The following is a 12,134-nucleotide window of genomic DNA, read 5'->3' as shown; positions in this document are numbered from 1 at the left end:
TTTAGTTAGTCTTTTTTCCTAAACTGAATTGTATCTTTGAATATTAACTGACCTGGGTTGCCAGTGGCTAGAACTGGAAATCTCTTCTTCCCCAATTATTTTCCTTGTGGGAGTGTTTGAATTTGTGTGTGTTGGTTCCTGTTACCTATTATTCCTTCCTTCTTTGCATGACCTGGGAAGAACACACACCTGAGAATCGTAGTTCTCAGGTGGACAGATCAGTTCACCTGCTTTGTAAAATAGCTGCAGCAGATGGCCCCTTTCTGTCAGCAGTAATATTACGTGATTCTCCTGTCGGGCGAGAGGTCAGCCACAGTGAGATGCAGCCATGAAAAGGCTGAATCTCATGTCGTGGTACAACAGGAAATGTCAGGGGATTAAAAATAGCTTGCAGATGATGTCTTTTACTAATTTGCCTAAGGTAAGAACTGTTCAGGTCATGATTTCTTAGGAGACAGGTAAAGAAAGTGGGAAGAATTTATCATGGAAGAAATCAAGTTTTAGTGAAAATGAAACATTTTACTGTTCACTGGACTAGGAGCCAGACCAGTTGCAGCCACAAACTGCTCACATTTACCTTCAGTGGATGTTTAATAATGTAATAATAGCTTCCGTGTGGCTATTGGACACTTAACTGTATCAGACACTGTGCCAGGTACTTCTGTGTTCATTATCTTTGGGAATCCTTAGGATTGGCTCCCACTGTTTTACAAGTTCAGAACTATTCATTTCAGTTCCAAAGTAAGGCAGTGGCAGAGCCCAGGTCTAAACCCAGATCTGTCTCCAAGGCTTGTGTTCATCCCATACATCACAGCTTTCCACAGTGAAGACAGAATAACTGAGAAGCTGCTAGTGAGAAATTAGTCAAAAGATGCTGCTCCATTCATCAATCTCCCTGAGTAGATACTGTGATTGCCTGCAGGTGCTTGACACCCAAGTTCCCTTGGTGAGATGAAAAGCAGGGAAACATTGAGTTGCCTCATTTATAAGAAATATAAGTGTAGTTTTGTTTTGTTTTTTATTCCAGTAGAGAGGGCAGAGTTTAATCCTGAAATATTGATGATCCAAGAGACATTGACAACAAGAATGAAGCTATAGGAGAGAATTTATCATGAGCATAAGTCTTTGAAAGGACATTTTAACTTACAGCATTTTTCTAAATAATTTAGATTATTTAGTAATTTAGTAATTAATCTAATTTAGTAATTTAGATTCATTGTAAAAATAAAATGTATAGAAAAATAGAAAGGGTAAAACTTAAAATTGTCCACAGTCTCACTGCTCTATAATAACCATCTTCAACATTTTTGTGTTTTACCTTCTTAGCTCTTATTTTCATATATTTAACATATTCTTTTCAATGTTGTTCTATTTCATTGTGTATATTTATATAAATATCTATTACTAGATATTTATATTTTTATGTTTATTTTATGTGTATAATTATCTTAATTTTGTATACTTACTCAGTATATGCATGTAAACTTTTTTGACACTTAGCTGGTTGTATAGTTTTGTATTGTTTTTCTCCACTTTTTTAGTTTTTATATTTTCTAGTTGTATTGACATACGTTACTGTATGTTTAAGGCATACAGCATGGTGGCTTGATTTAAATGTATTGTAAAATGATTACCACAATAGGTTCAGCTAAATCCATCTTCTCTTATAAATACAATAAAAAGAAAGGAAAAAGGAAAAATTTTTCTCCTTGTGATGTAAATTCTTAGAATTTACTCTTTTCACACGTTGGCTCTATATCCAGCAGAAGTATTAGCTGTAGTTGTCCCCACTTATTTTTAGGGATTGCATAATATGTCCCCCAGTATAGAGGTACCATAATTTTTTTGTTCCAAACCTTTGTGTTGGAAATTTCAGTTGCTTCTAAGTTTGTTTTTACAGATGAAATAGCATCTGTTTTTATGCATTTTTGACTAAAACAGTTATTTCCTCAAAATAGGTTCCTGGAAGTAAATAGCTATGTCTAATGCAAAGAACTAAAACCCCAACTTAGAGCACTTACCGTGCACTGGATGTTGTTTGAAGTGCTTTACTTATGTAAAGTTATTAATCTCATAACTCTGAAGTAGGTTCTATTTTCCTTGCTTATAAACAAAACCTGAAACACAGGGATGTGAGGTGATAACACCCAAAGTTATAGGAAAAGAGCATTTTGAAGACTCTTGATGTTACTGCCAGTAGTTTTTAAATTTGCTGATTTTTAAGGAAATAGATTCTGTTGAGCATTTGGTAATAGCATTATTAACAGAGGAGCTTCTTTTCAGTCTCTCTCCTGTTATCCTCCATGCCATCCCCACTTCGGGAAGTTTATTGAGTTTTCTGATGTCCTGATTAAAATCATCAGGGGCAGATCTAACTAATCTTGGTTGCTCAGGGAAATATCTTTACACTCACGGAATCTGACTTACTTAACAGCCAAATATTGGACTTTTATCGTCAAACAGTTATGGTCTATGGAACTGATGGCTAGTCTAGGCTCTGTCTCTTTCTGTGGCTGTTTTGGCTTCCTCTTCAGTTGAGTTCTGTCATTGTTTCCCAAATAGACTCAGCTGCATCATTGTTCCCTAGGAACCTTTGAGAAATGCATTGTCATGGGCTCCACTCTGGAGAAACTTTAAACATTTTTTATTTTATGTAAATATATGTACGTAGTTTTATTTTGCTTTTTATCACAGGGTCCAAAAAGGTTATAACAAAAAACGGCAGTTTGTTCCATACTTCCCAGACTCACTAAAAGAGGCTGCAACTGTCAAATGCTTTGGCTATTTCCTCTGTAATTCTAGAACTATTTCCTCTTCTTTGTGGCCTTATCCATTTAAATTCATGTTGATTTCTGCGATAGATTAGAGTTTAGCTATCTCAGACCTTACTGCCACTGCCTCCCCTCCCCTGCCTCTGCTTTCCGTGTATGATTATATCACAAGTCCGCATGATGGTGATGAGCCAAAATTCTGTGACTTTTTTTGTTTTGTTTTATGAGTTTTATATTTCACCGTGTACCATGAACTCTCTCACATCACCATCATTTTGAACTTACAAATTTTTTTTCCAGAACTTTCTAAACTCTTATTCCAGTCTGATTTGTTGTACTGCTGTTGTCCTAGAACTTTTGTTCATAAATTTCCCTATATTGAGTCCCCACCTCACCTTAATTTTATTTCCCAAGTCCTGTGACTTCCTATTTCTTGATCTAATCCCTTTTTTTTATAATGATATCCAAACTCTAGTAGCTTCCTTAAAAAAAGAGTGCAAGGGAACTAAATTTTTGAGTTCTTGCATGCCTGAAATTGTCTTTATTCTGCCCCTTTTTCCTAGAGTGTTGCTTTGGCTGGTGTAGAATTCTAAAGTGAAAGTTGCTCAGTCGTGTCCAACACTTTGCGACCCCATGGACTGTAGCCCACCAGGCTCCTCTGTCCGTGGGATTCTCCAGGCAGGAATAGTGGAGTGGGTCCATTCCCTTCTCCAGATCTTCCTAACCCAGGGATCGAACCCGGGTCTCCCGCACTGCAGGCAGATTCTTTACCATGAACCACCAGAATTCAAGGTTAATAGAAATTTTCTCTCAGAACTTGGAAGGCAGTCCTCTGATGTCCTCCAGCTTCCAGTGTTACTACTCTAAAACCTGTAAAATGTAATGTGTATAAACCATTCCTCACCTCCTCCTAGATGCTTTTAGGATCTATTCTTTATCCCCACATTCTAAAATTTCACCATGTTTGCCTTTGGGTCTTTATCATTCATTTTGCTAAGCATTTGACTAGGCCTTTAAGTCAGGAGACTCATATCCTTCTGTTCTGGAAGATTTTCTCTCAAGATATTTTTGGACAGTTGCTTTTCCTCTGTCCTCTGCTCTCCATTATACCCCCACCATTATTCGAGTGTTTATGATGTGCCAGGAAGCGGAGTAAACGCATCCTGCATGTCCCATTAATCCCTCAAATAAGGAAAGTGCTACCAGTCGTTTTCTGCAGACGAGGAGACTGAGGCTCTGATTTAGCCCCCTTGCTTGAATTCCTCAAGCTGACCTGCAAAAGAGCTGGTGTTCAAGTCCAGGTCTCCTCACCTAGTGGCTATGCTTTAGCCACTGCATAATGCCAGCCACTCTCCCCTTGCAGGAAGGGAGAGGGTTGATTCTCAAAGACTTTCAATATAAGGAAGCTCAAGAAAGCAACTGCAAGATTTTTTACAATCTATCGAAGATTTTAAAAGCCTCCAGAGAGCTCAGTGGAGCCAAAACCAGTAGATGCCAGAGAACAGATTTCAGTACGCTTAGGGAACAGTTGGCCTGCAGAGAGAGGGGAGCTGTAAGGAGCTTAGGAAATCTTTCCTCGGCAAAGCAGTGTGGTTGGTGGTGTGGTTGAAAAAGCAGAGAGATGATCCTAAGTTCAGATCCTGGCCCTGGCACTCATTAGCTGTGTGATTTCCATATGTAAAATAGGGATATAGATTGTACAGGGTTCTTACAAAGATTAGCTGGGATAAAATACGTTGAAGCATCAGCATGCAAGCAAACCATAAGTGTTAACCCCCTTCATTTTTAGAAAATATTCACGAATACAAAGGAAATCTCTACATAAGGGTTAATGGGACATAGGTAAAGAAAGTATGTGAAGATGAGATATAAACAGGATGGTGAGCTGCTCCACCAGGCTGGCCATGTGCCAACAAAGACTGTGCAAGCAGCGTGCATGCAGGTCATTCTTAGCACTCCATGGGAAGAGTCTGGATCACTGTGAATGAGAAAGTTTGAGCTTTTCTCAAACTGTTCTCCTCTCACCATTCCCTGATTTGATGGGACTGTTCATCCTAAAGATAGCCCAAGAAGATATGTGCTTCTTCAAGCATTAAAGTGATTTGGTTCTTGAAACATAATTGAAGAGTCCATGAACTGAAAGAATGTATGCCTGTTTTTTCACTCTTGCTTGCCTCAGCTCTGTGTATGTGTGTGACTGTGTGTGCATGCATGTGCTTGTGCTTGAGTATAATGTGCAAGAGAGCATGACATGGTGCAGCTTTTCACAGGCAATTCTTTTGCAGTTAGCTCTGAGGGCAGCTCCATCCTATGAAGATTTTGTGGCTGCATTAACCATTAAGGAAGGCGACCACCAGAAGGCAGCTTTCAGTGTTGGGATGCAGAGGGACCTCAGCCTTTACCTCCCCGCCATGGAGAAGCAGCTGGCAATACTGGACACTTTATACGAGGTCCACGGACTGGAGTCTGATGAGGTGGTATGACATCTGCAGAGTAGCTCTGCCTCCTCACTTCAGGGAATAAAGTTTGCTAAAGCGTTTTGTTGCCCGACTTAAATTTCCAGCAGCAGCTCCAGCCCTCTCCAGTCTCTTACTTGGGGAATGGATAGGGGAAGGCAAAGCCTAGTGCTTTTATATATAATTTTTTCAATGCTGTATGTTTTGTGTGTTTAAAAATCAAGGTGCTATATAGTTAGTTCAAAAGGCCTCATGGAAAACCAAATTGTAGCTGTTATATAGATATGAACAGCAATTTATAAGAGCAGATTTGACAAATGAATTTGTTAGACAAATGTTTTGTTTTTAGCTTTTAGTTTTAATGGGTCACCCAAACCTAAGCTGAAAATGAGCAATTTTCTGTATTAAGGACTATAACTCATAGCTGGTATTTTAGTCAACTTAGAATTAGTCTAAAATTTTCAAGGGAGTTAAGCCCCTCTGTTGAAGCTATTGAAAATGTAGAATTTGCTATTCCTAGATGTTCTGCAGAGAATTCTCTTCTCCATGGCTCCGTGGGCCAGAAGAACCTGTGTATTCAACACATCTGGTACACTGGTGTGACCAAGCAGTGCCATCCCATTTACAGGTGGGGAGACTGGCTCTGAAGAGATGAGTGGTATGTCCTTGCCCCAAGCCGGAGGATAGTATGGGAGAGGTGGGTGGGTCATCTGAGGTGACCCCTGTGCTGTACACATCCTTTGCCACCTTTTTCCCCTGCAACCTCTCAGTTGGACATCACAGCAAAACCATGGTATTCAGGGATTATTATTAAACTTCATAAGTAAGGTTTAGAGGTCAAGGGATAGGCTCAGTCACATAGCCACTAAATGGAGGAACCACGTGATTTCCATCTGTGACCTGGACCACCTCTACATCAAAATCACATGGAGAGCTTGTTTGAAAATTAAATTCCCAGGCCTTACCTTGACCTGAAGAACCAGAATTGTGGGAGTAGGACTCAGGATAATAAACCTTGAGTTTGAATAAATTTTACAAAGTATTTTTGTGCAACAGGGTTGAAGAACTACGAGATTAAATTCTAGTTTATGGAATTCCCAGTCTTCTGTGTGAACTAAATGTTGTATCCTTTCTTGCAAGGAGTAGGAGGCAATCATTGAAGTGAAGTAGTTAAAAGGAGAGTGAGAAGTGGAGCGAGTTTACTCAGCAGCTTTCTTAACTGAACCAGCAGGCCTTGGTGTTGTCCCCGGGGGCCACAGTTCTGAATGTGCTCTCTGACCAGTCTTGGCTTAATCACCAATAGTGCAGAGCGAGCTAAATGCAGATGCTTATCTGTCTCAAGAGCTTTGGGATCATGTCACAGTTTAAAAGTGGGATTTTTAAGTCTTTCATGAAACAACCCGAAGAGTGTGACGTGATGCCAGGACTGTGGCCTCAGTCCCTCAGGAAGCCAGCCTGCCCGGAGTGGGCGTGGGGGAGAGGCCATGGGTGCCTTCTGTGCCAGAGGCTACTCACTTAAAGTCGCTGGAAGGAAAGGTCCAGCACGAGGTAGCTCCCCCGCTGGAAGTGGTGTTCCTTTGAGGGGGCCCAGGGGATGCTGCTCTGAGGGCAAAGAGAACTCTCTCCTTGGGTGAGAGGTTGCTTTGGGGAAGGGTACTGATTTGGTCTTTTTGTCTGTCTGTAAACAAATGAGTGGGCCGTTAATGTAGCTCAAATTATTGAATTGGGTACTCTGCACAATAAGGACTTGTGGAAAATGCTTAAACTTTAGAAAAACAGCATCGGGTATTTTAAGGCTGGAGAGAGAAACAGTGCTGAAGTGACATTGATTTATCTTAGCACTTGCTGTTGGCAGCTGCCAAGGTGTGTGTGTTGTCTCCTCCACTCCCACAAGAAATGATGCGCCTCTCCTTCTCTGGCTAGTGTGGGCATGCTGGCAGGACTCGGGGATGATTTAGACTTCCTGCCCTTCACAGAGCTTCCTAAAGGGAAGAAAAAAGCCGCCCGCCTTTGCTTTGTTGAGTGAATGCACAATAGCTATTGTGCCATCAGGTGGGGAGGCTCCCTGGAGATTTTAAGTGTGGGGAAGCATTTTGAGCAAGTGCTGGTGCTTCGTGTCACCTCAGGTGAACTGCTGTGGTCCCTGGCAGAGGTGGGCTCACGGAATATACCTCAGATTTTCCACCGAGGCTCAGAATACACACAAAAAGAAAGCTGCTCAACGTAACCATTTCACATTTATACAGGTACTGCCTTGGTATATATGACCCAGTTTTCTGGAGAAGATGTCGTATTATCTGGGATCTTTGGTCAGAGAAGCTTGAGTAACTTGAATAAGTCACATTATCTACTCAACACTTTTCCAGCCCTACAGAAAGGGGGTAATGTTTTTTAATAGACATTTTCCTTACTGGAGCATGTTAAGTTTACCTGAGATGCATAAAGCTCTGGAAATTGAACTATCATCATACTAGATGATAAATTCACTTTGACCTGAAGCTTGGCACAGTCAGAGCTTTATCCTGAACCTATACTATTTGCTTCTCCGTTTTACTTAAAGTCACAATTTGTGCTAATTTGCATTTACTGTCTAAGAAGAGGACAAAGAGAAAAGAGAGTTAGTTAAGGCTTTCTCTGCAGAATCCTCCCAAGATTCCTGGGGCTTCCAAGCTTTCATTCTGACAGTGAGAGGAGATGGGAAAATGGTATTATGGTTGTTGGTGGAGTAATCACCTTGCTCAGACATTTTTAGGATTCCCTTTCTAGATTAACCTTTAGAGAGATCTTGAAGGAAAATAGAAGGTAATGTGTCTTCTAGGTATCATTAGAAGCTAATAAGTAGCATTTGAACAATCTCTCACAGGGTACTTTCATACATATAATTTCATTCATGTCTATACTTCTTCCCACGGCAGAAGCCAGGCCTTACATTTAGGAGGGATTAATGTGTGTTTGTCTAACTGAACAAAACAAAATCCTTTCAATGATGGCAACTTTTTGTCCTTTGAAAGCAAATTTGATTCATTATATCTAATCTTGGCAAAAATACTAAGTTAGAGGGGGTACCTTTTGGGGAAGAAACCACCTTGTGTCTGTGAAGGGCAGATGATTTTTCTCATCACCCCTTGATCCAGCTCTACAGGAAGTTTAGAAGCGGGGCTCTTGGAATGTTGAGCACATCTATCCCCAGGAAATTGACTTTGAAAGGCAGCATTTGTTAGGATGTATAAGCAGTGACTTCAGGGGCCTTGTCATCATTATTTGTGTATCATTCTGAATATAAATCCTCCCCAAATGTCATATTCCATGATGAGGGCTATCTGAACTCCATAGTTCAGTCCTGTTGCTTCTCTCTCCTCTTCTGTTACTAATTGTTGTGAATAATACCCTCATCAGAGTACCAAATCCATCCCTTTTTAAACTGTTTTGCTCCATTCCTCAGCAGCAGCTTTCTACCACATATGTGGAGCATCTGGCACAGACCTAGCCGGGGTCAGGTGCCCAGCCTATGAGCATTCTCTCTTAGTCTGCAAGAGCTTCTTAAAGAACCCCTGTCTCAGTGTATAGCTGTGAAGCAGGTGACCATATGGTGTGTACCATCTAGGAAAAGTGATATGTTATTAGATAAATGCTGCTGGAAAGATTTGCAGTCTTCTCTTTTTGATTATTAATTACACACACACACACCCACCCCCCCACCCATCCCTAAAGTTAATGCTTTTAGTTTTCTATTTTCGGAAAAGTGTTTTTAATTAGGAAAAGCTTGTGGTAGGGACCAATAAATAAATTACACTTTTCTTTATTAAATTTGAAGTAAACTAAAAGAGCTGAAGCAAGAGGTATCTTATTAAAGAAACCAAATCTGATGATGAAAAATCAGAAGAAATATCATTTAAGTCAGTAAGGAAAGTCAGAGGGTTATGAGCAATACAAGATGTGATTTTGGGAGCTTTCTGGAAGAAAACTGTCCTTACATTTTTTTCCTACTAAATGACCGTGTACTATAGAAGTTGGTTCCATGATGGTACATTTCTGAATCACTTGCTTCTGATTTTAGTCTTGTTTTTTTTTTTAATAATTATTCAGCTTTCCTGACCTCGCGTTTGATTTCTTTTTTTTAAGTGAAGTGTCAACCTTTAAAAATTTTTTTAGATTTAGAATTTTTGAATACAATACATTCTAAGCCATTGTTCTATTAGCTGAGCTAACGTGTTTTGTCTTGAAATGGCTGACTTCCACGCTCTTTGTGATCTGGTGGCATCTGTACATGAGCTTCAGTGTCAACAGCAACCCGCGTCCCTATGACATGCATGTAGAATGCTTTACTTGGAAACACACTCTGCTTCCGGGCAGCCCTTCATTGTCTGCAGTTGCTTACTCAGGGGTTCATAATAATGACATAAAAATCCCCACTAGCTGTCTAATAGTATTTTAAGACTGCTTCTCTATTAATAGGGTGTAAGGGTCTTTTCAGCAATTCCATGAGCATACTGTTCACTGGACCTCCTCTGGAAATGCCCCCAGACCTGTCCTGGCACAGGCAGTAGCCTGCGTACAGGGGCCATTTGCACGATTTCTCATCGCACTGCAGCCTCAGGGCACTTGGAAGTGACCCTCAGCAGTACAGTGGACACAAGCGTTGATCTTTCTTCTGCACTGTTTCTGTATAACCTTTCATTTCAAAAGGAAGAAACATAGCACTACTCTGCGGAGCAGAAGTTTTCCAAGTTCTTTGGTTACCCTTTTTAATCACTTCTCTTTCAGAGTGAACACATGTTCTCAGCTACACTATGTGAGAACACAAGAAAGAGACCTTGCTTGTTCTAAGCACTAGACTTTCTATTTTATGTATTTTAAAGTCTGATCAGTATTTCCTCCCAGACTTTGTAAACAGAAACCACTCTGGGATGGTTGGTACCCCTAGCAAAGCTGATCTCATCCACAGATTCCCACATATCTGTGTCTATTTATAGGTGTATTGTGGAGTCAGTTGTGACAAGAAGGGTGATCTGGAAGTAATTCTGTTGCTTCCCAGAAGGCTAATGAGCCAGTCTCGTGGCATGTTTGATGCGTGATTCCCCAGTGTCATGACAGTTTCACTAGAATGTCAGTAAGCAGCCCAACTACCTCATGTAAAATTGGCTGTGGACAATCTGTGTCAGATGAGACATGTGTTAAGGTTGATTTAATCTGGTTAATAGATTGGACAACATAATGTCTCTGTAAAGAAGAAACACATTAGACCAGATGCCAAAGGCTACTATGTACATAGATTTCCTTGGATTGCTTTTTAAAGTCAATGTTTAATTCTGCCCCCAGTATTCTCATCTCAGTTGGTTGTGATTTCATAGATCCATACACTTTGAATATCTGTCACAGGCAGTCCTATGTTACTTGTTCTTGTTCAACATTTTGAATGAGCATCATAATGACAGTGGAAAGCAAGTGTCTGGTGGTTTGTTGATTCCTTAATTTTAATGGACATTTACTTAGAATATAATGTGTTGGAGTCTTTAAGGATCAACTGGATAAATGAGAATTTCATGTTTAGGTTTCATGTAAAACTCTGTCCAAGTTCATACTCTGTATTTTGTGGGAAGGGGGGAACAAGGGAGGGATTTACTTTTTTTGCAAAAGTATTTGAAAACATTTGTCAGATTTTATATTCATTAGTTATAATAAACTTATTTTTCAAGTATTTTATCAAGTGCTTCTCTGGAAGATTTTTGTGTGGGGTTTTGTTTAGTGAATATACCAGTAATAAGTATCATTTACTGGAACACATCCTACTTGCTGGGCATCATCCCAAGCTCTTTACAGATATTAATACACTTAATCCTCCTAATCAGCCTTTAGGGCCAGTACTATTATTAGCCTGAAGTTACAGATGAGAAAACTAAGGCGCAGATTGGGGAAGCCCCTGGTCTTAGATCCCACAGCTGATGTGTAGAGCCAGGCTACACACTCAGGCAGCCTAGCTCCAAAATCTTTATAACAAACTACTTAGACCTAAACAAAAAATAATTCTGAAGCATCAAATGACCGCTACAATGGCATTGCCCAGGGTATTCTAAGCAGGCTAGAAAGACCAGCTGCTGTCACAGGTGGCCGTGTTCTTCAGCCTGGTTTAATTCTGTTTTCAGAGAAACCACAAATGCAGACCAAAGAGATGAATTTGCTGTGCAAAATGTTTGAGTTGCTGTTTGGTTAATTAGTTTACATACAAAGCAGATACTTCTTTTTGTCTAAATCAGTTGGTGCTAAGGTAAAGTAGCACTTGTCAGGTTTTCACTCTCATATACTTGCTGGTGGATGTTAGGATGCCTGCAGATAGATAGGTGCGTGTGGCTGGCATTGGAGTGCAACCCTGTCCACACCACCTCCTCAGGGAAGCTTCCCGCCTATGCCCACTTGAGGCCTCTTCTCCAGCCACCTCTTTACATGAGCTGGGCTGCTTAGAATTGGGACAGGGAGGTTTGAAGGCAGAGAGAGAGAAACCAGCAAAGTGTGGTAGTGTTGGAGCAAAAGGGTCCTGTGGAGTCTGAGCTGGGGTGGCCATGTTGGGTCACATGGAAGAGAAGGGAGAAGAGAAAGCCAGTAGGAAAGGAAAGGATGATGCTTGCACACTGGAAGCAGGGACAAGGAATTAGGTAGTCACCAGGCACCAGCAAAACTTTCCTGAAGGCCAGCTTTCCCTTTCCCACTTCTAGCTCCTGCCCCAGAAGTCCTCCCCTTGAGAACTGTGTGGCTCTACAATAAGACCTCAGCCCTTTTTGCTTACACTGCTTTTATACCTTTTAAGAGGTATATCTAAAAGCACATGTGTGTCTTTGTTCCAAGCATGTGTGTCTTTGTTCCACACTGAATATGGGCAAATCCACAAAAACCCAAGTAACATACATTGAAG

The 12,134-nt window shown here is 40.6% G+C and overlaps 1 protein-coding gene across 1 annotated transcript in view; it reads left to right on the top strand.

The window, feature by feature from the left end:
* The window catches only part of PLEKHA8 (pleckstrin homology domain containing A8), a 69,088-nt gene extending 58,158 nt beyond the window's left edge, over positions 1-10,930 (top strand). The window contains exon 14 of the mRNA XM_012176888.5: positions 5,057-10,930. Within this exon, the coding sequence (XP_012032278.1) occupies positions 5,057-5,254 (198 nt within the window). The 3' untranslated portion in view covers positions 5,255-10,930. The remainder of the gene's footprint in view (positions 1-5,056) is intronic.
* Positions 10,931-12,134: the final 1,204 nt, after the last annotated feature.

Source organism: Ovis aries, chromosome 4, assembly GCF_016772045.2.
Source record: "Ovis aries strain OAR_USU_Benz2616 breed Rambouillet chromosome 4, ARS-UI_Ramb_v3.0, whole genome shotgun sequence".
Lineage (NCBI taxonomy): Eukaryota > Metazoa > Chordata > Mammalia > Artiodactyla > Bovidae > Ovis > Ovis aries.
Note: the sequence above shows the minus strand (reverse complement) of the source record. Positions and strands in the feature narration are given on the sequence as shown.